Below are 27,669 nucleotides of genomic sequence, written 5' to 3'. Positions count from 1 at the left end.
CCATCACTCGGAAAGTCAGAAATGGACATTGCAACAACCAAGGAAGGAGGCCTATGGGCTGTGCACATTGATGTGCAAGGGATTTAAATGGATAGATCAAGCATTAGATGCACTGTCCTCTCTGAAACAAAAGTGAGAAAAGAAATTAACTCCTTTATAATGCTGTGCTTCACGAGTACCCGTTTTTCCATTTTTTCCTAACAAAAACAAACAAGAGATTGACATTTTTTGCTTAGTTCTCACCATAAGGCCTGCACACATTTATCAAGTGAAGTCCTTGTACTTTAGAACATTCGAGTAACTTGGAGTTTACACATTTTAGAAGAAATGTAATTATCATAAGATGGAACAGTTCATAGATCTTTGATACTGGGTAATCTATCAGTGTTCTTTTATTTTATCCAGTATATTATATGATTTGAAAAATTTATATACTATTGGCTGGGGTGAAGCTAATCATATACAAGTTTAATAATATAATACTTTACTCCTGAAAACCATCTTTCTTAAATGGATTTATCATGAGTTTTATAAACGTAATTAATAAAATTTTGTCAATAATCCAGAAGATTTATGGCAAACCTAGATACTGAAACTATCCTGTGTAAAACTCTATGAATTATGCTCTCATTTGATGTTCCATTTGCTTCTATTATACATACGTCCAAAGTTATGAAATTTTAAATCTGCCTGAGGACTGTATAAACATCCAAAATGTGTAATATATACAATAAGATAAAACTGTCAACCAGAAGTCATAGCTGTAACTTTTATGACAGTAAGCGTTTCTAACCTGTGGACTTACAATTCTAAAAGAGTTTAGGAACTTTCCTTTTTTTAATGTAGTCCATTAATTGCATTTTAAAATCAGTGCCATCAAATACACACCAATGTGATCCTGTTCCTTATGGTCTAAATGGCTCTATGAATGACACATTTACCAAGTTACAGGTTTTCTTGAAATTCCATGTTAAATCAGCCATCCTAAATCTGGGTCCTAAAATTCCATAAGAAATATCTTCCCCTTTCTCTCAAATCACCCAGTAATATAAGCAGCAGCTCAAATGGAAATGCAGCCAAGCCAAATGGCTTTGACTTCCAAGGGGATGATAATGTGAGAACGATAGCTAAGCTTAAAGACATCCGCCAGCTACTGGCATCCTATTGACTTTAAACAAGGAGATAAGGTGGCTTCCCCAATCCTGTTAGCTGGAAGAATGAGTGAATTGTCAGGATTTCCTTATGTTGATATGAATCCAGTGCCCTGTCCGAGAAGGCTTCAGCAATCAACCTGCCTTTAAACCACCCAGGATCTATTTCTTCTGCAGTACCATATTTCTCAGAAGAGACACATTCTTCATCTGCTGCTACATTTATTATTTAGTCCTGAATAGAGAAGTCCAACAGAGCCAATGAATACCAAGTCTCCAAAGAAGAAAGAAAAATGAAACCATTAGAGAATTCTCTGCAAAGCCCTAATTGTCATTCTCAGGCTGTAGGTAGCAGACACAGATTCTTAATCACAATGAACTGGGAGGAGACTGGAAGGCATCTTCTTGAAAATAACAGGTTATTTCTGGGAGCAAGGGAGAAGCTGGGTTCTGTTGGGTGCTGGCAGACGTTTTTTGGATACTATTCGCTCCTTCCCTGATGTGGTAACAGACTGGGTCCCTCTGTGGGCCAGGGAATGCCCAGATCGACCTGACGCAAGGGCGTGTAGAATAATTCCAGGGCCTGAGCCCTGGGTAGGGGGATAAAGAACCTAGGTTAACAAGTCTTTTTGCCTAAAATTCCTAGGCAAGGCAGTTTGGAAACTGTAAATGGATTATCACTGTAAATGGATTATCACACTGCCAAACACAATTTGAGTTTGAACCTTGAAACTATTATTTTCAAATAATAACTACTTGAAACTATTATTTTTTGAAAAGCAAAAAAAAAAAAAAAAAAAAAAAAAAAAACCAAACCTAAAAAGTGAGGCAAAGGCTCACCTGTGACTTTGAAAGAACTTTAGACGAGGAGGATGAGCGTTCGCTTCAAATATCAAGAAGTTATGCTATAAAATAAGGACCGTAACCACAGAAATACAAAGTTGGGAACTGCATGTGAACAGAATTTGGCTCTGTATAAGGAAGGAGTTTGTAATAATCAAAGCTACCCTATAATGCAACATGCCACCTAGAGAGACAGCACCCTGCCAAGCCGCATGACTCCTTCATGGAGAGAAGAGAGAGGATCAGAATATGAGTGGCTGGCACATTTTAGGCACTCAAGCATTTGCTGATGGATGGTGGTGGGGTGGATAATGATGGGGGTGGGGTTGGTAGCAGTGATGCTGGTAGTGGTGGGGATACTGGTGTGGCCGTGGTGGTAGCGGTAGCTGTGCAGATGGCAGTGGTGATAGCAGTGGGGTGATGGTGAGGGTGGCAGTGATGATAGCAGTGGTAGCGGCAGTGATGGTGATGATGCTCATGACTGAAAGGCTGATGATGTTGGGGGGAGGAGGTGGCGGTGGCGATTGTGGAGATGGTAATGTTAGCCGTGGTGGTCGTGACTGTGGCAGTGATGTGGCTGCTGCTGGTGGCATGTGGAGCAAATGACTGCTAACAAAATCATTCCAAACCCCAGAGTTCATGGCTTCATGAAGAGCTGTCAAATTTATTTAGATTAACAAACAATTGTAAGAAGTTCAAATCAAAGACAAACCATTTTAAGCCAACAGGGCCTCTCCTGAGAAATATGAGTAATTTAAACTAATTCATTTTTTTCCTTTAAGTAATTAACAAGGCCTACAAGGAATTTTCCCTTTGCATACCCCAACCCATGATGGTTTTAAGTTTTCCTCTGTTAATCTTACAAAGGGTTTCTGTAGCACTGTAATTAGGACTTGCTCCTACACAGCAACCACTCCCTGCTCGTTGTGAGCAAAATTAAACAGCCCGGCAGACAATGTCAGTATCATGGTTAAGTTCTGAGTTTGGCAAGGGCATACAAACATTAGAAGAAGCCACTTCTACTTCACATCCCCCCGTATTCCCACCCAATATTACACACTTCCAACATTCTTGCAGAAACTGTCAGACCAAGCTCATTCCTTCTGGTATGGAAAATCTCAGAGACTTGAAGATGGAGGTATGATGAACATTCTGTCTGCCAGTTGTTCATTTGATGAACACAGGAATATACCGGGTGCTCCAGAGTCTCAGCATGATTTCTTCTCCACCCTAAATTCCCTCTTTCAGAGCAGCCCTTGGAGATGCTCTCCTAAGCCCTCATTAAGTCCATCTGTGAATTAGCTAAGCCTGCCTTGAACTTGTCGACCATTTCAGCTTGCATAAACTCTCGGGGAGGGAATCCCACATGTAGACTGCCTGCTGTGCAACGGCTTGCTTTAATTTATTCTAAACACAACCTCCTCCAAACTTCGAGGGGGCACCTGTTTTACTAGGAGGTCTCAAGCTGTCTTCTCTCTTCTTGAGATTATTTGGAGATTAAAAAGTGGCTCTTATAATTTTTATGTTGATTATCTTGGGCCCTATTAAAACAAGGACATTTCCTGATACTGGCTAGAAAACAGGGTTAAATAAGCCCTGTGCTAGATAAAAATGTTCCCTGCCTTCACTTATTGCTTCTGAAAGCTACAAGCACAAGAGGCAGAACGCCTCGAGTTGTGCAGACAGAGGCGTCTGTGGCAGTGAGGCAGAATTTCAACTAGACAGGAAGCTCTTGGTGAAAAAGGAATGCTGCTTATTCAGATTCCCCTCTGGTAGCACGTCTCACAAAGAGAAAGAAATGATGCTTATTAGCTATCTAAAGCTAGAATTCCAGGGCTTTCTTCTCTGTCAAACTCAAGGCTAGACGCTTTTTTAGTTTTTGTCCTCATCTTGCTGAGAATGTTGTACCCTTTGATAGAGAGGATTATTTATCTATTAAACCAAGTGATCATTTATTCCATGCAATAGTTAAAATTCAAGAAAGCCACCCTAGCTCACGGGGCTTGTTCGGGGTGGCCATATAGGACTCTTTCTTCCTGAGTTTCAGTACTTTCATCTGCCTGTACAATTCCTCCACGTTCTCTCTTCTTTGCCTAGGCAGAGATACAAGGTTTCTTTGCATCCTCGTTCTGCCAACTGAGATGAGGGTATCCTACGGTTTAGGAGGCGGAGGAGTCTGGTTCTTACCTCTGGCTCTCCACAGTCACACTCCTCTCCTTCTTCCACAAATCCGTTCCCACACTTCTGGCCCCCGAAAGACTGCTTGACTTCCGGCAGGTTGAAGAGGCACATCCCCATTCCTTTCTCCAGACTCGTCTCCAAGTCTTTCTTGCTGCAGCTGCTGAACACCATGGGAAATGGGTACCTGAGAAAGGAGAGCCCAGAACAGTAAGTCGCAGGGCATGAAATGGCTTTGCCTGCCCTTCTTGTGCCCAGAAGGCACCCGCTGGGCACATCGGCCCAGGTGTTCACTGGTGATCTCAATGAATGAAGGCTCAGATATGCAGTATAAAGCTAGGCACATTCCATTTCATCCTGACATTCATTCCTATACAGTGCCAATGCCAATGATGAAGAAGTTCTTTATCATAAAAGAAATGATCTTTCGATGGTTTTCAAATCAACAAGTTCAGGGAGAACCTCATTAATTAAAGACATTATTAATAGTTCTGGGTGAAATGATGCAATGAAAAATGAATTCTTAGCGACTGTAGCTTGTAATACAAACACATACCAATGTCTTTATTGGAAAGTGCAAAGAAGAAAAAAGTACAATCGATGGTGTTTATTAATTCCATGGTTCCAAGGACACAGGGTTCCACCATAGGGCACGGCCTGCTGATATTGGCATTCAGGTCTATAAAGGTCAAATCACTGTCTTCCCTCAGCACGGTTGTAAGAGAATGGAGGTGGTCCAGAAATGCCCTTGCCTCTCAATTCCAGGGCAACAAAGGGGCATGGCAGGGTCAGCCAAATCGCCAGCAAAGTTATGCTCCCCTCTGTGCTCTAGAAGGGCTTCCCAGCACCCATGTACCTGGGTGGGCTGTATGACTAATTGTTGGCACTAGAACATGAGCCAAAGTGATGTAGGTCACTTTTGGCTGATGGTATTTAAGTGAATATTCCTTCTTCACATCCTTCCTTTCCCCATCTGCCAGCTGAGATTAGTGTATCCCATGGTTTTAGGAGATGGAAGAGTCAGACGTGGCACCAACTCATTGTAGGGAGGAAAGCCACCTGCAGCCTAGAGCCTCACAGCGTCATACAGAAGGAAAACATGCTTCTAATATGGTAACCCACTGAGCATTTGGGGTTTGATTCCCAAAGCAGCCAGTGTTATCCAACATACACAGAGTGTCTCACTTTTTACAAATGCATTTTCCCATGGCTTGAGGCAGCAAGGATTATTAAGGTATAAGCATGCCAGAAACCCAGAAGTTTTATTACTTAGAGAGGGAGCAGGGTCCGCCGTTCAGCAAACCCAAGCACCCTCTCCCGATGGAGACGTTTATAAGGATGACATTAGAACTGGATCTCAACCAATTGGCCAAACCAGCACAAGCTGCTACGGTTCCCTGATGATGGCAGACCAGCTGCCACTTAACGACTGAGCTTGGCGAACTTCTGACATAACGATTTCTAGGATCAACTGATAACACCACACCATCCTCTCCGAGGGGTTTTCCCTTTTCTCCCCACGTATATGAGGCATGTCATTAGCCACAGATTTTTTTTTATGACCAGCTATTTTTTTCTTAACTTTATTATTTTTTGAGACTGAGTCTCACTCTGTCACCCAGGCTGGAGTGCAGTGGCTCACTGCAACCTCCATCTCTCAGGTTCAAGTGATTCTCCTCCCTCAGCCTCCTGACTAGCTGGGATTACAGGCACCCATCACCACGCCCAGCTAATTTTTGTATTTTTTTTTTTTTTTTTTGAGACGGAGTTTCTCTCTGATTACCCAGGCTGGAGTGCAATGGCACGATCTTGGCTCACCACAACCTCCGCCTCCTGGATTCAAGCAATTCTCCTGCCTCAGCCTCCCGAGTAGCTGGGACTACAGGTGCTTGCCACCATGCCCAGCTAATTTTTGTATTTTAGTAGAGATGGGGTTTCACCATGTTGACCAGGATGGTCTCGATTTTTCAACCTCGTGCTCCACCGGCCTCGGCCTCCCAAAGTGCTGGGATTATAGGCATGAGCCACTGCACCCGGCCAATTTTTGTATTTTTAGTAGAGATGGGGTTTCACTGCGTTGGCCAGGCTGGTCTCAAACTCCTGAGCTTAGGTGATCCGCCTGCCTTGGCTTTCCAAAGTGCTGGGATTTCAGGCATGAGCCGCTATGCCTGGCCCTTGAAGTTTATTTAACTTTTATTGTCAGTTCAGGGGTACATGTGCAGATGTGTTATGGAGGTAGACTGTGTGCTAATGGGGTTTGGTGTACAGATTATTTCATCACCCCGGCAATAAGCATAGTTCTCCACAGGGCGCTTCTCCATCCTCTCCTTCCCCAGTGTCTGCTGTCCCCTCTTTGTGTCCATATGTACTCAATGTTTAGCTCCCACTTATAAATGAGAACACGCGGTATTTGGTTTTCTGTTCCTGCATCAGTTTTCCCTCCAAGTGGTTTCTATCAACCTCAGGCTATTAACTCTGGAGTATATTAATAATTCGAATCTACAAATCAATTAATAAATGAATGTGCTGCTGTATGGATGCAAAGGCAACATACCAGGACTTACTCATAGCGCTGTAACAAGGTTCCTTTTGAAATCTTTGTAACTTCCTTTGGCAGACAGACTGGTTATCCCTGGTATCAAAATGACACTGTCGAGGTCCAACAATGATCCGCAAGAAAAATGATAATGTCTTTTCAATTTAGAAGAGTATTGTATTGAAGTAATTGGTACCATACACAGAGAGTTAAGAGAACTTCTCTTTGCAAAAATAAATAAATAAAGGAAGAATAAATATCATGGAGGTACAGATGGAAACTTCTGTATTTGAGAGTTTTCCTAGGACATTTATGTCTCTAGGCCTGATCTAGGAGACGAAACATCGTTCTCACTCAATGATATGCAACTTAGTTCTGTGACAAACCATTATCAGTTCCTTCTAGAAGGGGACTGATTTCTAGAAAATATTAAAGTTCATTAGGAAAGACCCTAGGATAAACGGTAAGTCTCAGGGAGGGTTTATAGCAAGAATCACAGCAGTTAAGAAAAGCTTGGACAAGAATGGTATGAATTGCCCTGTTTCCCAAGGGAGCAGAGAATGTCCACAGATCCCTGGGATTGGAGAGCTGAGACCAGCTCCATTCACTAAGCTCAGACAAGGCTTCCCTATCTCATTCCTTTCAAAGTAACAAACACAAAAACACTGGGGTTTTGGGGGTTTGCCATCCAAATAGGATGAATGAGAACAGTTTAAGTCCAGGATTTAAACTTCAGAGTGTGAAGGAGAGGAGAACAGAACAGATCATCACTGGCAAAGACCATCATTGTATTTTTGTGTCTGTACTGGATGTTGTCAGATGGCGTAGTGATCTGTGTAATGATACATTTCTACTTCCCTCAGTTTTTCCTCATTCTGCTGAAGGAAAACCCCCAAATGTTATAAAAATTCTCTCTCATTTAGAATCATGCATAAATAGTCCTCATCCAATTCATGGGTTTTCAACCTTGCTCTGAGGAACAACACCCTGACATGAATTCCTCAGGGATGCCTCTGTTTTAACAAGAAAGCAGCAATGTCCTCCTCAGATGTGAAATGAAGTCTTGGTGAATTTACCAACACTGAACAGATCCTTTCTCAGGGTTCCTTTCCACACGGCCTGATCTCACTGAAGTGCCTTCTGCCTACCAGGTCAGGACAATTCAAGCTTCCAGCAACTGCTGACCACGGGTCACAACTCCAGCCATGAGCAGGTGTGAGCTGCTTCTCTTCCCATCAACCTGGGGTTTTTCTGACTTACTGAGGGTGACCCAGCAAGGTCACTGGGGAGTCCAGCAGCCCTTCCCCAAACATTCCTGCCATTTCCCTGGACTGAACCAGCCAATATCACTACCATTTCTTCTATGTAACGAAGAAAAAAATACCTCATTTATTGTTTAAGAACTCACTTTTGATGACAAACAGTGATGAGACTGAGGAGCATTTTCTACATGTAGGATATTGTAACTCATCACATTCTTTCATGATTTCTCATCAAGGAGGCAGGTGACTATTTACTCTGATAGGACATTTATGAACCTAATTTGGGCATTTAGATGAAGTCAGGCTTTAGAGGAAGAAAATCAAAACAACCTATCGCACATCACTCCATTATTCCCCAAGTGTTTATTCAATACCTACTAGGTGCCAGGTACTGTTCTAGGCTTTGGGGATATAGGAATGAAGAAAACATCAAACATCTCAGCCCTCATGGAGCTTACATTCAGCGGGACCAACAGGTAATAGGCAAGCTAAGGGAAAAGAATGAGCTGAAAAGAGTAGAATTACGGAGAAAAAAATAAAAAAGAGGGAAGAGGATGTGTACTGAGCTTTTAGGGATGGTGGACCTCACCAGGAAGAGGGTCATTTGAGCCCCTCACACAAAGGGAAGAAGGTGTGAGTGTACTGGGGGAAAGAGCTGGCGTAAAAGTGTGTGTAGATGGGCAGGACTGGCCTGGAGGAACTTACTCAACAGTGGGAAACAGGCTTTTCTTGCAGACACACACCCAGAGAGGCAACCCCTTTTCGACTTGGCATCATTCTTGGTAGGTCAAGGTCATGCTGATGGTGAGAAGATCCTATGGAGCGTCAACACACAGGGAGCTGTGCCTCTGTATGGGGCAGGCCCTGGTAATGACTGAAGGTATTTTTATTTGTTTTAAATAATTTCAACTTGTATTAGGGATGAAGGGGTATATGTGCAAATGTGTTACATGGGTATACTGCATGACGCTGGGGTCTGGGGTCCTGTCACCCAGGTAGTGAGCACAGTAACCAATAGGTGGTTTTTCAGCCCTTGCTCCCTCCCATCCTTCCCCATCTAATAGTCCCCAGTGTCCATTGTTCCCATCTTTATATCTATGTGTATTCAACGTTTAGTGCCCACTTACAAGTGAGAACACATGGTATTTGATTTGCCATTCTTACATTAATTTGCTTTGGATAATGGCCTCCAGCTCCATCCATGTTGCTGCAAAGGACATAATTTCATTCTTTTGAAGGCTGTGTAGTATTCTAAGGTGTATGTATATACTGTTTTCTTTATCCAATCCACTGTTGAAGGGCACATAAGTGGATTCCATGTCTTTGCTATTGTGAGTAGTGCTATAATGAAAGTATCAGGGCATATGTCTTTTTGATAGAATGAATTATTTTCTTTTGGATATATACGCAGTAGTGGGATTGCTGAATCAAATGGAGTTCTGTTTCGAGTTCTTTAAGAAACTGCCAAACTGCTTTCCACAGTGGCTGAACTAGTTTGCATTCCCACCAACAGTGTATAGGCATTCCCTTTTCCACACTGCCTTGCCAGCATCTGTTATTTTTTGACTTTTTAATAATCACGATGCTGACTGGTGTGAGATTGCATCTCACTGTGGTTTTGATTTGCATTTCTCTGATGATTAGTGATGTTGAACATTTTTTTCATATGGCCACTTGTATGTCTTCTTTTGAGAAGTGTCTGTTTATGTCTTTTGCCCATTTTTAAATTGAACTATTGGTTTTTTGCTGGTTGATTTAAGTTCCTTGTAGATTCTGGATGTTAGACCTTTGTGAGATGCATAGTTTGTGAATATTTTCTCCCATTTTGTAGGCTATCTATTTACTCTGCTGGTAATTTCTTTGGCTGTGCAGAAGCTCTTTAATTAGGTCCCACTTGTCAATTTTTGTTTATGTTGCAATTGCTTTTGGGGACTTAGCCATAAATTATTTGCCAAAGCTGAAATAAAAGGCATCCAGATAGGAAAAAAAGAAGTCAAATTTCTCTCTTTGCTGAGAATATAATTCTATACATAGAAAATGCTAAAAATTCTGCCAAAAGCCTCCTGGAACAGATAAATAAGTTCAGTAAAGTTTCAGCATGCAAAATCAATGTATAAAAATCAGCAGCATTTCTCTACATCAATAATGTTCTAGTTGAGAACAAAATCAAGAACGCAATTCCATTTACAATAGCCACACACAAAAATGAAATACCTAGGAATTTATGTAGCCAAGAAGAGGAAAGTTGTCTACAAGGAGAACTGCAAAACAGTGCTGAAAGAAATCAGAGATGACACACATAAATAAAAAAATTCCATGCTCATGGATTGGAAGAATATTGTCAAGATGTCCATATTACCCAAGGCATTTTTCGGATTCAGTGATATCCTTATCAAAATACCAATGTAATTTTTCACAGAATTAGAAAAAGCTATCCTAAAATTCATATGGAACCAAAAAGGAGCTCGAATAGCCAAAGCAATATTAGGCAAAAAGAACAAAGCTGGAGGTATCACATTATCTGACTTCAAACTATACTACGAGGCTACAGTAACCAAAACAGCATGATAGTGGTACAAACACAGACACATAGACCAATGGAACAGAACAGAGACTCCAGAAATAAACCCAGACACCTACAACCATCTAATATTTGACAAAATCAGTAAAAATAAGCAATGGGGAAAGGACTTCCTACTCAATAATAAATGATACTTGGATAACTAGCTAGCCACATGCAGAAGACTGAAACTTGACCCTTACCTCTCACCATTTACAAAAATTAACTCAAGATCGATTAAAGATTTAAAGGTGTTTTTCATAGGAACTCCAAACTCTTATTCTTCCTGCCTTTTTTTTTTTTAAAGCAAACTGCTTTTTTTTTTTTTTAAGTAGGCAAAGGTCTACTCCTCACCTCCCTTCCTCTGCTCCAAGATAGTCTAATTCGATCAGAGCATGCAACTAAGCATCGAAAACTTACAGCAAACCCAATGACTCCCCATACACAAAACTTAACAATCTAAAATTACTTGAAATCTCAAGAGATAAAGGAAATTTGCCAGTACCAAATATAGATTGCTTTAATGGTAGCACCATCCTAATCCACACATATTTGAATACTTTCTACATTCTAAGTAGCCACTAGTTACCTAGTGCCTAGAACACAGAAGGTGCCAATGACTAATGGCTCAAGGAGTCAAAGGGCAGTGAGTTGGTTTGCATAAAAGATGTGCCAATGGGCAACAAGCAAGGCAAGGAATCCCCTCTCCAAGGTCTCAGGAATCATGGGCAGAGTCTGTTAGTGCGATCGTTGATGAGACTGCTACTGCTCTACATAGGCACATGGGAGAGAGGATGCCGGCAAGACGCTCAGCGAGGCCATGTGCATCACCTGCTACCCAGGTGCCAGCTCTGCCTACACACTTCTGATGATGGCAGAATCCAACTTTGGCAAATTCACAACTCTCTCATTTATTCACTCACTTATGAAGCAATAGTTTTCAAGTGTCCATTACATTCAAAGCTCTGAAGAGGATCCCAGTTCCATCATGACCTGAGCCTGACCCCACGGCCCCTTTGCCAAGCTCCTTCCTTAAGGGATGTGCCCGCTCTCCCATTTCATCTCCTCTCTAGCCACTCTCCAAGGCCCATATGATCCCACTCCTCCAGAAATGGTCCTTGAAATCCCAAATCCTCAGATACACATCCTTTATTCCACATAAATGGAGTCTGAGTGAAACTGCAGTCCAAGGCTGTGTTGTAAGTTCTCCCCTTCCTGTATCAGCATATTCTGGCCATAACATTATACGTTCCCAAGACTAGTAATTGGGTTAAAGTACATACATTTCTGGCATAACTATTTATGGATACCTGCTTTAAGCTATGTGATATGGTGGTGCTTTCTCATGGCAATATTTTTCTTTTATACTTTTTTTTTAAATTAAAAATTTTAGAACAATCCAATGAAACAGGTATTATTATCCCCATTTGCAAATGAGGTGAAGGGATTTCTTTGAGAGTTTACAGTTAGGGGATGGCAGTACTAGACTTGATCAATTCTTATGGTTGCATGTTCAGTTATTAAAAACCATTTTCTTTATTACCAATGCCAGTTCCACACTTCAGTGAATGCTGAAACACAAGTGACTGTTTAACCCTGAGTGCAGCGATTTAAACACGGGACAAGTCCTGCTGTGATCCCACATATGCCTGGACCAGTGGTTCTCAAAGTATGCTCCCAGGACAAGCAGCACCAGGAACTTTCTAGAAATGCACATTGTCAGGCCCCACCCAGACCTACTAAGTCAGAAAAACTCAGGGTAGGGGCCTAGCAACCTGTATTTTAATAAGCTTTGCAGCCGATTTAAGTTGATATAGAATTTATAAAACATAAAATATATCCCTTAAGTCACTTCAAAGTATGTAATACAATTTTTTCCAGCACATTCACAATGTTGTGTAACCATCACTACTATCTAATTTTAGAACTTTTCCCCTACCCCTAACAAACCCCACACCCATTAAGCCGTCACTCCTCATTCTCCCTTCCCCATAGCCCCTGCCAACCACCAACCTGCTTTCTGTCTCTACAGATTCGCCTGTGCTGTTCATCTCATGTAAGCTGAATCCTACACATGTGGCCTTTTGTGTCTGGCTCCTTTCCCTTAGAATAGTGTTCTCAAGGTTCATCCACATGGTAGCATGCATTGGAACTTCATTCCCTTTTATGGCCGGATGACATTCCATTGTAAGTGAGACCATACCACAGTTTGCTATCTGCTCATCCGGAAATGGTCCAGGTGATTCTGATGCCCATTAGAGTCTGGAAACAACTTACCTAGATTTAAAGTTCAAATGTCGTTGTACCTATTTGTGTCATAACAATAAAAAATACAGTCTAGACTCACCATGGGCCACCTGTCATATCCTAAAAAATAATTCTGTTTTGCTCTCTGGTTCCATTTTCCAAGAAAAACCCAATGTATAGCATTTTGAAAACCTGATCTGATTTTAGGCATGTGCTAAAAATCCCATGAGTATCTGTCGTATAAACCAAATTCATATCAGAAATGAATTTTCAAATATCTGGAAGTGTTATGGTAAATTGATCCTCATACTGTACACTAAGGTACAGGAAAGGTTCGGGTGGTTGTCAACAGAGTGATGCTTCCCATCTACTTCCTTCAAAATCCAAAGTATGGAAACTGTGCCTCCTTTGTGCTTATATTTTTCTTTCTTATTTAGTAGCTTTATTTCCTGGAGCACCCATGAAAAGAACACTGACTTGGGCCAGGTAGTTGCTCGTGACATGAAAGATCTCATACAGCCCATCGTCTGTGGTTAAAAAGACAAGCCTCAGTTTCTTCCACAGATTTTGGCAAGCTCATCACAATGTACTTTTTAATATGTCTAATAAATTATCCCAAATGTGCCAGGACAGCAGCTAATTGAATTGACATATAGCATGATATGTCGCTCCAGTGATAGACTGGTGCAAGGCAATAAAGCTGGAGAATTACTCAGGAAAGAAGCCCTTTAGCACGAAACTTTCCCTTGGCATGAGAATGCTTTAGAATGGTTATACCTGGGGCCCAGAAAAAAAAAAAGTGCTGCTTTCAGCTCAAAGGCAGAGAATTTATCTCCGAAGCCACAGCAGGGTGACTGTGACCCCTGCTAGGATCTAGGATGTGACCTCTTTTGTTAGCCCTGCTTTCCTTTTTCTCTAATATTTATCTAGCAGGGACAGTTGGGGAAAGTTTACCATATTGAATGCAAGGTTAAAAGCAAAAAGAGGATGAAACAGACAGCTGGGTGATTTTGGAAAAAAAACACCACTTTTAAAAAGAGTAATGCCACTTACAGCTCCCCACCATAAAAGCAGTCACGGCTTCATATTTTAGCCATCACAAAGCTGCCAAGTAAAACATTATTAGGAGTTACTTTTACTTTGAAAAATCTGCAGTCAGAAGGTTCTTTTCTTGTAGGAGTCTATTGTGTGTCTCACTGCTATATTCTTGGGGGTGAATCACACTAGGCCAATTTATCAACCTTGACAGTGGAAGTCGGGAGTTATCTGCCTTGCAAAAGCTCTCTGGGTATGATTCTGAGACAACTGCTTTTCTTGCTGGAAATTAGGCGTCTAGAGAAAGCAGCTATAATCAGGCTGGATTCGGGCGGGGCTGGGTGACCTGCAGGTCACGGTCCCGCTGCTTCCTGTGACTCTGCAGCCTCATTAATAAACGCACACTAAGTCCCCCAGCTCCAAGCTCAGGGACTGACATCTGTCTGAGTGCTGATGGCAGGAAAGGAGTGGAAGTGACCGAGGAAGAAGGATGGAACAGCCGGGCAGCGGCTGAGAACAGCTTGGAGCTGACACAACCGTGTGACAGGAAAAGCCAACGTTGCAGGGAACCGGGACGGGAAGCCACCCAGATTTCTCTGATTGGAAAAAAACAAAAACAAAAGCAAAAACAAACAAAGAAAACCTCACATCGCCCACAGCTGATAAATGATTAGAGGGCAAAGGGCTAACTGGTTTTGGAAGATTCGTTGCTGACATTCTGCTTCCCACTGGTTGCTTTTTGCAGACCAAAATGGAATTTTGTTTTATTCCTCACAGCAGACCCGGGAGGCTCTCCTCTACCTGGGCGTGTGGTGAGGAGGAGGTGGACAAGTGGTGAAATCGGAAGCCTATGTCTGAGCACCCCATCCATCCGCACTTCACTCAGCCTCTGTTTTCACACCTGTAAGATAGGGGTAACAACTCCCTCATTGCACCGAACGGCAGGATAAACGAGCTTCAAACAAAAACATGCAAGTCTGGTTAACTTCTAAGCACTGTGAAATGCTGGCTCCCGGTACTGACAGGCAAAAGAAGTGTTTTTCTCCCATTCAGAATTGCCACTTCAGCCATTTCAAATTGCTGATTGCTAATCCCCCGTAAATGACACTGCTTAAAAACATTTCCAATATGGTGTACAATGTATTACTTGTAGCCAAAATAGAGCACGCTTTACACTGTAAAACCACAAATTATAAGTCAATTGAGAGCAAGATGATTCAGGAGGCGAAGGAATGAGCAAACAGTTAAAGATCATCCCTCCGTTTAATACATACACGGTGTCAAAGAAGCAAAAGAGTCTGTTCCATTCCGGAAGGGCCAGTTTTTCCTTAGCTCGACAAGAGCATGCAGTTGGGAGCACAACCGACCCACAAAGCAACCCACAAACGAAACAAACAAACGCCATTGAGATGGCTGTTACCTGCTATGCCGCCGTGGTTGTTTCCAGTTCCTGAAAGCGTTTTCTGGCCCTTTTTCTAAAGCTCATGCCATGTGAACTCACTCCACATCTTCCTCTGTCCATTTCCTGACCATAGCCAAGGCCAGGCACCGAGCTCAGAGTGAGAAATGGCCACAAATCATGAGATCCATTCTCCGGAGAAGACAATCTAATGACTCATCTTTTTTTTCAAATTTAATTATTTTTTTGATACAGAGTCTCACTCTGTGGCCCAGGCTGGAGTGCAATGGCGCAATCTCGGCTCACTGTAACCTCTGCCTCCCAGGTTCAAGCGATTCTCCTGCCTCAGCCTCCTGAGTAGCTGGGATTACAGGTGCCCACCACCACGCCGGGCTAATTGTATTTTTAGTAGGGACGAAGTTTCCCCATGGCCAGGATCGTCTCAAACTTCTGACTTCAGGTGAAGTCACCTCGGCCTCCCAAAGCGCTTGGATCCCAGGCATGAGCCACCACGCTGGCCATATCTTTTATCATTCACTCCATGACTAGCTTGCTGAGCCTTTTCAAAAACAACTTAGTAATTCTTAGTTCACAGCCAGTTCTACTTATTCCTAGTCCCTTGAGGAGCGTGAGCCCAACATGAATTCCATCTTCTCTTCTCAGGTGAGAGCGAGGTCCGCTCACAGTACGAAGGGGCAGGAGACTGCAGCAGGGGGGTGGACGTTGCTTGGACAAGCAGCAAACCAAAAATTCTAGGGCCATCTTCAGGAAAATCTTCAGGTCTTTCTCCAGTTATGCCCAGGAAAAAAAACTTCCAATCACCATGCACAGAATTTAGGTGCAACCCAGTAGCCTGCCTGTGAGGACAAGGTGGTGGCATCTGTACTCGCAGGGACCGGCCTCCTGTTCTGTGCCATGGCAGGACCGCCCTGGATGCAAGGAGGTCATCTCATTTTAGGGGCGTTTTACTCCGTCTTGCCCAGAGTGGGGCTGGATAGGAGCCACTGTTTGTTGAGTGAACCCCTGCTGGGGACCAGGAGCCTGGCAGACGTTCTCTCACTGGCATCCCTGTGAGCCAATCATGACTCCTATTTTAGAGGTGAGGAAACTGAGTCACACAGCTTGGTTCCTTGCTGGGATCCTGCAGTTCCGGCATGGAGACTGAAAGCGCAGATCTCTGACTGGAAGGCCTGTGTTCTTCCCACTAAACCACACGCTCTTAAAGGCTATCAGGGGGCCTCCTGGAGCAACTGCCAGGAGCTGCCCCAGGGTGGGGCCTAGGGGCAGCCTCAGGCATGACCCAGCACAAATGGCTATGCCAGCAGCAGCAGCATCCATGGGAGAGGCAGCTGCCCGATGCCACAGGGCTCCCTGGAGCCAGAGGCAAACAGAAGGAATCCCAAGGTCCTATGCTTCCTTCCAGGTGCACCTTGGAGCACCTCCCTAAAGGTCTTTGGTGTAACAGAACACGGAGGCCAGGTCTTGGGATTTATCCAGCACACCTGAGGCGAAACCTGGGCCAGATCATGCACACCTGAGAAGGGCTGTGAGCCCGTTCATATCCTAATGAGCTGCAGGTAGGGAAAACAGGCTTATGACTCCTCGAGATGTGATGGGAAAGAGAATAGGGTCTGAGTTAGCCCGCTCTGCCTGCCCAGTGGTGCACAGGGACACAGCATTAAGAACACAGGCTCAGATGATAGAACAGAACTGAGGTTGAAGCTAATGGGGCAATCCATCCTCACGTCCACTCCAGAAACGGAAAGTGACTGCCTTCTAACTGGACGCTGACCCAGTGGGCCAACCAGATGGACCACAGAAAGCTAAGAAAACCACCAGACCAGGAGCAAATGATCAAACATATCTTTAGTAGGACATTTCCACTGTTAATAGCAAACACCTGGGCCCCAGAACACACCCATCCTCAGCACATTATAATTCGTGGTCTTAACTTGTGAACTTTGACCTCTGGTCCTGAAACCAATTAAAGTGCAAATGATTTCCCAGAATTTTTAATAAAGACATCAGCTGAGCTCTGGTCAGCTGAGACAAGTACAAGTACAAGAGGCTTCTGGATGTTACCAGAAAGCAGACTTTCCACTTCTGAGTTATGATGGCTGCTTCCTCCTGAACCAAATCCTGAAAGGCCAAGAACCTAGGAGCAGGGGACACAGTGTCCACATTAAAAGGGCCTCAGCCCATCAGAGGCAATGTATCAGATGAGCTGCTCGGCTTCACTGCAAGAAATGCCTGCTGACTTCGTGTGGGGGTCGTTGGGGAAACAGATTCTTGTAGACATGGACAGATGCAGTGGTTCATAAGGGACAGTGGACATGTGTGAAATGATGCCACCCTTTCTTCCTATCCCAGTAGACAGACCTGCACCGATTACACCAGTTCTTTCTGCTGACTTAGCAAGTCTATAACAGGGCAGAGGCTTCTAATCAAATGTGATAGAAAAAGCAGTCACGGTGGATACCTCCAAGCCTGCCACCAGGGCTGAAGTCTGCATGTGCCCTGTTCTTGCCCCACTGAGCAACTGACACTAAAGTTACCACCAGGGCAGTGTGGCACTCAAGAATGGGAAGAGCTGTCCCTCTCAACCCTCCCCATCCCCATGCCTGGGAGCCAAAAGGCTCACAGGTACTGGGTGAAAGGCCAAAGAATGGATCAGGAGCCGGAGGCTGCAGGCTGAGATCCAGAATGACCCTGACCACCTGTGGGCCCTCTGGCCTTCCTGAGCCTCAGTTTGCTCACCTGTAAAATGGAGACGATTGTATCCATTCTTTATTTTCAGGGCTGTGACAATGAAAGGAGATGCCAAAGTTCTTTGTAAACTGGACAGTGGGCCTACAGAGTCTTATGCTCACAACTACTTTTAGATTTGATATTTTTGATCTCTCTCCTCCCACTTTAGCTAAATTAAGCAAAGGCTTTCAGTGGAAGCCCCTGAAAGACTCTACTTTTGCAAGCAAATTTTTCCCCTCACCCAGGTCTCCATGGAGAATGTACAAAAGCCAGTGGACTCTGTCTCCTCTTTATCTGTGTTTTCTTGGCTCTATTTTGTTATTGATTTTATTTTCTTCTATTTATTGTATTGTGTCTATTATTGTAAACTATTGTAAATCCATTGTAGAATGATGTGGAATAAACAAAAAATGAAAATGAACATGCTGCAATTGCCAGATTTAGTACAAAAGACAGTAGCCCCAGAGCCTCCTCCCCAGAGGTTTAGCCATTACACAGATGGGGAAGAGAAAGCCTCACTCTGCACTTATCTAATTGTGCTGTACTCACCATCACTCTCTCCATCCGCCCACCCAGACAACATTGATCCATCTGTCCATTATACCATCCATCTATCCATTATCCATCCATTTTCCACCTACCCATTATCTATTCATCCACCTATCCATCTACCTATCATCTATTTATCCATCTATCCATCCTTCCTTCCATCCATCCTTCATCCATCCATCCATCCATGCATCTGTCATTGCACCCCCATTATCCATTCATCCACTAACCCATCTACCTATCATCTATTTATCCATCTATCCATCCTTCCTTCCATCCATCCTTCTCTCCATCCATCCTTCCATGCATCTGTCATTGCACCCCCATTATCCATTCATCCACTAACCCATCTACCTATCATCTATTTATCCATCTATCCATCTTTCCTTCCATCCATCCTTCTCTCCATCCATCCATCCATGCATCTGTCATTGCACCCCCCATTATCCATTCATCCACTAACCCATCTACCTATCATCTATTTATCCATCTATCCATCCTTCCTTCTTTCCACCCATCCTTCTCTCCATCCATCCTCCATCCATCCATCCATCCTTCATCCATCCATCCATCCATCCATGCATGCATCCGCCATTCCACCCCCCATTATCCATTCATCCACTAACCCATCTACCTATCATCTATTTATCTATCCTTCCACCCACCCACCCACGGATCCTTTCAGTCAAGCAGTATTTATTGAGTTCTACTATTGTCAGGCACTGTTCTAGGTGCTGGGGTTTCAGCAAGAAACAAAACACAAATTCCTGACCTTGTGGAGCTGAAAATGAGTCCTTTTAGATATTGTCTGTTGTAGAGAAGTCCAGAAATTACCCTTTACTCCACACTGTGGCCTCTGTGCCTGGGGAGAGGAGGAAGCCATGGGGGTAAGTGTGTGGGAGGGGGATTGTGGGATTGGCAGGATTTCAGCTGAAATGTTTTCACACATGCTCTATGACAAATAAAATGCTGGGTTAACGAGCCAGTGACAGGAAAGAATTCTCTGCTGTTGGAACATAAATTAAAGGAGGTTTGCAGAATTAAATGGCTTAAAAATGGGGCCACCTCCCACCTCCCAGAGGTTGCACAGGGACACTGCTCTGTACTGAGGCAGATTTAGTCCTCACATAAAGCCCAGATGTGCTCATGGCCACTTCCATGTGTCAAACACACCAGGAAGCCACTTGACTTTATGTCCAGGGGCTTCTACTTAGTTTGGTCTGAAAAAATGCAAATATAATATGGGTATATTTGGCCAGGTGTGGTGGCTCACGCCTGTAACTTTGGGAGGCCAAGGCAGATTGATCACTTGAGGCCAGGAGTTTGAGATCAGCCTGGTCAACATGGTAAAACCCCATCTCTACTAAAAATACCAACAATCAGCCAGGTGTGGTGGTGCATGCTTGCAATCCCAGGGAGGCTGAGGCACAAGAATCACTTGAATCCAGGAGGCAGAAGTGAGCTGAGATCAGGCCAATGCACACCAGCCAGAGTGAGGCTCTGTCTCAGAAAATAAAATATAAAATAAAATAGCATGGGTACAGTCATGCCCATCTCATTAAGTTCATCTATGGGCCAAGTGCAGTGGCTCATGCCTGTAATCCCAGCACTTTGGGAGGCCGAGGCAGGCAGATCATTTGAGGTCAGGAGTTTGAGACCAGCCTAGCCAACATGGTGAAACCCCAACTCTACTAAAATACAAAAATTAGCTGGGCATGGTGGTGTGTACTTGTAATCCCAGCTACTAGGGCATCTGAGGCAGGAGAATTGCTTGTCCCGGGAGGCAGAGGTTGCAGTGAGCCAAGATGGTGCCACTGTCCTTCAGCTTAGGTGACAGAGCTAGACTCCGTCTCAAAAGAAAAAAAAAAAAAGCCCATCGATGAAACAGGACACCATGAACACAATCCTCTAGGGTCAATGTCAGTTTGTCTGCATTCATTCCCCGAAATTGGATATTCAAGGAGCAGTGGTCACGCAGAATCAGCCTCCTGAGCTTGACCTCTGTTTTGTGTCCAGCTTAGCAGGGGAGGACAATTCTACCTCGGGCAGCAGCTTTTAGTATTTTAATGGCATTAATTGCAGACAAATTCCTGCATTTTCCAAGGAGCAATGTCTAATTACACGGAGAGGAAACAAGAACAGGGTCTATACGACGCGCCCTTCTTGAACTGTTTTCAAGAATCCCTCCTGCCAGTTGGTTTTTCCTATGATAATGTCAGGGTACAGCTGGCTCCATTACTCTGGCTGATTAATTAAATTGATTCTGACTAGTATTCATCTTACCAGAGTTCCTCATTCTGTAGCTGTTCCTCCTTTTTTTTTCTCTCTCTCTCTGGATAAAGATGTCCATTTTTTCACCTAACACTTTGAGGAAGGTAATGAAGATTTTCTTAAACTTTTCATTGAGAAAAAAATTATCACTTTCAAATGAAGAGCTGAGATGGGAAAATAATTTCCTCCAATTCCATCTTGGTAAAATTCCGGTATGACAAATGTATTTTATACTCTCAAACAGCACCCCAAAGTTCGAGGGAGAATTCTAATCACACGTATTGTGTCCTGACTTTCAGGAAAAGCGAGTTCTACAAAGTGTGGACTTTCCTGCTACATTGAATTTCTGTCACTTCCAAAGCCCCCAGGAGATATTTTCACTGAAAACTGCAGTTCATTTTATCCTCTCAAAACACCTTTTCAGGCAGAAATCTCTTCCAAGAGAAATCCAGTTTTCCCACAGTCGGAGCTAGGAATTTTCAGGGAGAGGTCTGCCCAGCCTGTATTTAATTCTTCCGAGATCAGTTTAGACTAGACTCTATTCCAGGATATCTTCTCTGACTACTGCCTTTTCTAACCTTTGCTTCCTGTTTGCAATAGATTATTTTTGTCACTTTTTAAAAGATGTGAAATGGTACTGTGGTTATGTTTAGATTTTTCTCCTTGTCTTTTAAAGGCACACGCTGAAATAACTTCTAGAAGATGCTTGATACCCAGGATTGCATAAGTGGATTGGATGGGGTACCCTGCAGTGAGCCCTGAAGTCCAGGATCCTGCCTCGTGTTTCTGGGGCCTCAGCGAATCTGCTCCCCAGGACCTGGCTCACAGACGGCACACAGTAAATACAAGTTGAGTAAATGGGTGGCTTTGCTCTGGCTGGTGGCCAGTTGCTCGTCTGTTGACCCTATTTCCCACAGTGAGCTTGTCCTGAGTCAGGGACAGGGCTGCTGTCTTCTCTGCTGTCATTAGAGAAGGCTGAGGCTGGGCACGGTCTTTTATACCTGCATTCCTAGGACTCTGGGAGGCTGAGGCGAGCAGATCACTTGAGGTTAGGAGTTTAAAACCAGCCTGGCCAACATGATGGAACCCCTACTAAAAATACAAAGAAAATTAGCTGGGCATGGTGGTGCACACCTGTAATCCCAGCTACTCGGGAGGCTGAGGTGGGAGGACTGCTTGAGCCCAGAAGGCAGAGGTTGCAGTGAGCCAAGATGGTGCCACTGCACACTCTAGCCTGGGTGACAGGTAGAGACTCTGTCTCAAAAAAAAAAAAAGGCTGACCTTGAGTGGAGGCCACCCAGACCTGGGGCACGTCTGGTTGTGTTCTAGGCAGCTGTGTAGCAAGTAGGTGTACCGCAAATGTGTCCCAAATGGAATTAAATGGAATCAGATGAGCCAATCATACGTGCTTGTGGGGGTAGGATGAGAACACATTCTCCTTGAACGTGGTTATTTGATCTGGGTGTAGATTGTAGAAGGTCTGACCTCAGCTTCAAGTGAATGATTTGTGCCCCAGGAGAGCGGGGATAACCCTCATTTGCTTATTTTCTCATCCTACATTATCCTCAGTACACAACACACTGCCCCCACTCCCAGTTGGCAGCTGAGGACACGCTCCTCAGTTGAAGTCATTTGCCAGTATAGACCCAGCAAAACCCAAACAAACTCCTGACTTCAGCATCGCAACTGTGGTTGTCTTTCTTTTCAGATACACACAAAGAAAATGTGGAAGTGCTCTTTGGTGGCTCTCTGACACAGAATCCTTAAGGGATGCTCACCATAGGAAAAGGAAAAAGAAATCTCAAACAAAAAGAAACCTTTTACATCAAGTGTGCAAGGCTGGAGAGGGGAGTGTGGAGCGTGGTGTGATGAGTGCCTGGCATGCTAACGAAGGATCGTTCCTCTTCCCACTTTCCAAATGCCTATGAATTACACGGAAATTAAATGAGAATTGATACACTATTATTACTTGTTCTTCTACAGGAAGCCTCCTCCTTTTTTGTACAGACAGAAAGCCCCTTAACTTGACAAACTACAATATCTCAGAGGCTGCAGAGACTCCTTAAATATGAAGAAATCTTAAAAAAGAAATCAGATCATATTCCTGTCTTGCCTGAGAAGCTTCAATGATGCCCCACTGCTCTGCAGATAAGAATCCACGTACCTACTCTGGCCGAGTAGGCTTTGCTAGCTCTGGTTGCTCCACTTCCATCCAGCATCACTTCCCTCCAGCCCCCAACAGTCCCGAGGCTCCTGGCAGCAAGCGGTTCGCACAGTGCCCATTGGCCCATGGTCCCCTGCACCTGAACTCCCTTCCTTCCATGCTTTGCAGGCTTTCCATCCCTCTCTTCCTTTCGGTCTCCCCCAAGCCCCCACTAAAAGTGGGCTCCCCCAGCCCACGTTTCCTCTCTTTGTCCTCTTCTTTTGCTTCCTTCACAGCACTCCTTCCAACCTGCAATTCATTATTTTTATTATTTTTTAAATAGAGACAGGGTCTTGCTAAGTTGCCCAGGCTGGTCTTGAACTCCTGGTCGCAAGCAATCCTCCTGTCTCAGCCTCCCAAAGTTCTGGGATTACAGGCATGAGCCACTGCACCTGGCCCAGTCTACAGGTTTTAAATTTTCCATTTTTCAGTTGTTTTCCCCATTAGAACACCAGTTCAATGAGGGCAAGAAACATGCTTGTCCTGTTCACGGTTGTGCTCCTAACACCTATCAGTGCGTAACAGGGGCAGGTGCAGATTCACCTGCCCCGCCTGAGGAGATGGCCCTATTTCTCCAACTCTCATTTAACAGAAAACTTTCTGAAAAACAAAGGGGGATCTGTAAGAGTAATTTTTTGAATGTTAATATTGCCTTTTTTCCTACTCTAGGAAGTGACATTTACTATTATGCTAAATATTCTTTCCTGGGGGTGTTCAAGTGGTTCACAATTTTCTTACTCCTATAAATGCAGCATACGTAGCCCTCACCTCTCTAAGACCAAGGGCTCCAAGCTCATTAATGGATAGACTCAACTGAGTTTAACTCCCACAGGAATCCCCAGACACTGCTTTTGCCAAAGAGTCATTTCCAAGACAAGTCTTAAATGTTCAGAGACATAAAACACACACCCTCACACACACTTAAAGCCTTGCAGTAATTAATGATACAATCCATAAGGAACCCCCTCCAACCATCCTGCAATGTGCAGCTGAAGTCACAAGACTCAAGCTGAAATAGGACTCTATCCTAGTATTTGCAGTCCTCAGGTCCCATTTGTCAGTGACAGCAGTTGGTTAATGTTTTCAGAGTTAGGATTCTGGAATGTTTTGATGAAGAATAAACAAGGTATAGGAAGGGATATACTTTTATTAAGATATATATAGTTACTTGGTTCTTTTTGATTCTGAGATGTTAATATCATTAAAGCAGTTACTGATTCACTGAGACTGAAATTAACTGACATCCCCAGGCCTCCATCAGGGGTGGGGAGGAGGAAGACAGACGCAGGGTGGTGTTTGGATGTGGGCCAGTTTAAAACGAGCATCACACGGAAACTGGACATACTGCTGGGTGACTGCTAAGGGCACTGGAAGTCTTTCCAGCAATGATGAGTAGGAATTCTGAAAAAAGCCATTAACTTTTTGATAGTTCCGACATCTCTGTAAGCTAAGTAATAATAATACCACCTTTGTGGGATGATTTACAATTTACAGACATGTGATCTCATTGAGTCCATTCTCCCACTCTCTCGGAGACACGATGAGGTAAGAGAAACACCACTTTGAGATGATACTGGAGCAGCTGGGGAAACTCTACCACGGGTGATGGATGACCAGGGGTTGGCTGGGCCACTCGACCTCCCCCTCACTGTGGGCTTTTGTGATTAATTCACCTACTTGCTTAGGAAGTTGTTTTCCATCTGAGAAAATTAAAAACACCACTCTCTGGACAGGAATGTGGGATCATAAATGAGAAGCAAATAGAAAAGATTTATACAAAAGCACAAGGTCAGCAAAAGAGAAAACTCAGAAATTGCTAATATGGTATAAATCAAATAAAGGCTATTAGCAAACCCCTGGTAAGGGGGAATAAAAGTCTTTTAAATGATTTGCTGAGCTCTTAACAATACCATTTCTACCTATGGTGTTCGAATATCTCCGGGGCAATCTGGCTTGCATTCTTCAGCACTGCCACAAAGACTTTCCAATTGAAATGGATTTGTATCAAACTATATAGAGTGCCAGAAAATGTAGCTTGCTATTGTGCCTTCAGATTTATATAATTTTTAGAGCTGTAGAGTCTTCCTCATCTATGTATTCCTTCCCACAAGCACAGGGGTCAAAAATATTTGTTTATTATGTGAACAAGTAAGTGGGTGAATAGACAGATGGAAAGAAGGAGAGAAAGGAAGAAGAAAGGGTGGAAGGGTAGATGGATGGATGGATGGATGGATGGATGGATGGATGGATAGATGGATGGATGGTTGGATGGATGGATGGATGGATGGATGGTTGGATGGTTGGATGGATGGATGGATGGATGGTTGGATGGATGGATGGATGGATGGATGGATGGATGGATGGATGGATGGTTGGATGGATGGATGGATGGATGGATGGATGGATGGTTGGATGGATGGATGAAGACCGACTCACTCATCTTACTGATGAGGAATGTAAGAGCCATGGGGATACTAATCTGCCTATATTATTCTTAAAAATGATGTGAGAATTGGGACAACCAGATCTCTTCAAGTTCAGCGTTCCCGATCTAGGCTTTCCTCTCTTCCATTGGTTTATCATTAATTCTAAAACATTAACAATATTAACAATATGATCTTAGTCATAAGGAACAATTTCTGGAGGCCCATAGACTAAGGTATTTGTGCTCATTTGATGATCTGGGAAATCAGACACAGAGTGCATTTTCTATGGCTATTGTATGAGTTCACCAAGAGTGAGAAAACACGAAGACCATGCAGTTGCATGTCCTGCCAAACTCCCTCTCTGAAAGTCACCCAGCATGTGGCCCAGCATCACTATTGGGGCTTGTGAAATGTTGGAAATAGAAGGCATCTACAGGACCTTGGCCCAACCTTATACCCTAAGAAGGAAATCATTGTCCCAAACGTCCAGCAAACAATTATTGTGCCTCTGCTCAGACACCTTTAGTGACTAGGGACATATTACTTTTTAGGATGGCCTCTCTTGTGGAGAGGCACACTGGTTAGTATCTTGAGTTTTGCAATATTTCATTTCCTTTTGTGTGGTGTTGGTCTAAGATACTTTCACTTTGTGTACAGATCCTTGGTTTCTGTCATTACATACTCATAGAGCAACTTCCTCAACAAAGTCTTGGTGACTCCCTTGAATTATACTTAAGAGGCTGGGCGCAGTGGTTCACGCCTGTATTCCCCGCAGTCTGGGAGGCTGAGGTGGGTGGATCATGAGGCCAGGAATTCAAGACCAGACTGATCAATACGGTGAAACCCTGTCTCTACTAAATATACAAAAATTAGCCGGGCTTGGTGGTGCATGCCTGTAGTCCCAGCTACTTGGGAGGCTGAGGCAGGAGAATCGCTTGAACCCTGGAGGCGGAGGTTGCAGTGAGTCAAGTCACGCCACTGCACTCCAGCCTGGGTGACAGAGCAAGATTCCATCTCAAATAAACCAATTATGCTTAAGAGAGAACCACAAGCAGAAAGATGCCCCTAAAGGCTCTGCTCAAATGGTGGTGGTGGACATGAAGAATCAGTCACTCGCTGTAAGAAGATACCTCCCGATGGCTCAGATGAAATGACAATACCCTGATGAGCTGTGTGGTTCTGTCCAGTCCTTGTTTTAAGGGCAACTCATTGCCCTACAAACTATTTCCCAGGAGGCCCAGAAAGCTATTGCTTAAAATAGTGCAGACACATTCTTTAACAATTCCGCCCTCTACTGGGTCTTTTAAACTGCATCACTGCATTAGCAGGTATCCCCTCACACCACACTTGTCCCTTGGCCAGCGAGTCTTCACAGAGACGAGTTTTGGGGCTGTTTAGAGCACTTGCCTCTTGCCCCATGTCTCCTTTTGGGAAACCCAGAGAGCAAGCGTGGCTGGAATGTTCCATGAAAGTGTTTATAAAGTTTCAAGGTATAATAAAGAAGATAGCATTGTACCCAGCACACGTTTCCCCTTACTAATGAGAATCTTCTTAAACTAGCACAAAGTTCTAGTTTGGGATAAGCCCTTTAGAGATGTAAGAACACATCTGAATCTCTGATCATTCCATGTTGCATCTGCTTCCACCTTATTGGAACACTCCAAATAATGAAACTTTCTTGCTCTTTTCTGGTTGAACCAAGTCTGGAGTTTCAGGAAGGCATTAAATAAGGAAGAGCAACATAATTTACCAAAGCAGAGAAATCATTTCATTTAAGCCTCTAAGATCTGGTAAGGTGACGTGATGTCAGAGGCAGAGATACTACAAACCTCCAAGCTACTAACACACTTCAGAAACACCCCAGGGCCAACCCCAGGGAAATAAATACCTTCTACCCAGCACCTTCTAAAGACATGTGGCCCATCTCACCTCTGCCCAGGCTTTCAGATGGCTGGTTCCTGGGACTCCCTGGCAGCTGGAGCCATAGGCTCAAATAAAAAACACTTGCCAGGACAGGAAGATAATGTGCAATTTCTAAACACAGACAGCCTCCATCCCAACCACTCCTCAAGGAAAAGGTCAACCCTCATACCACGTAGCACTGCCGTCTGGCTGTCCATGGCTCTCCAGAGTAACACAGGCCACTTTTGCTACTTGGGAAGGAATTCCTTTTTGGAAACTTCCCTGGGTGCTCTGACCAGAAAACCAGGGAAACTTTGACTCATCTGGTTCCCAACACACTCTTCAAGCTGTGCACACTC

At 43.8% G+C, this 27,669-nt stretch overlaps 1 protein-coding gene across 1 annotated transcript in view; it reads right to left on the bottom strand.

Annotated features, from left to right (window-relative positions):
* ADAM12 (ADAM metallopeptidase domain 12) overlaps positions 1–27,669 on the bottom strand; it is a 402,598-nt gene that overhangs the window by 52,915 nt on the left and 322,014 nt on the right. The window contains exon 14 of the mRNA XM_012464187.2: positions 4,182–4,359. Coding sequence (XP_012319610.2) covers positions 4,182–4,359 — 178 coding nt within the window. The remainder of the gene's footprint in view (positions 1–4,181; positions 4,360–27,669) is intronic.

Source organism: Aotus nancymaae, unplaced genomic scaffold, assembly GCF_030222135.1.
Source record: "Aotus nancymaae isolate 86718 unplaced genomic scaffold, 86718_ANA_hifiasm-v0.15.2.pri h1tg000010l, whole genome shotgun sequence".
Lineage (NCBI taxonomy): Eukaryota > Metazoa > Chordata > Mammalia > Primates > Aotidae > Aotus > Aotus nancymaae.
The sequence above is the reverse complement of the archived record's forward strand: the minus strand, read 5'-3'. Positions and strand labels throughout refer to the sequence as shown.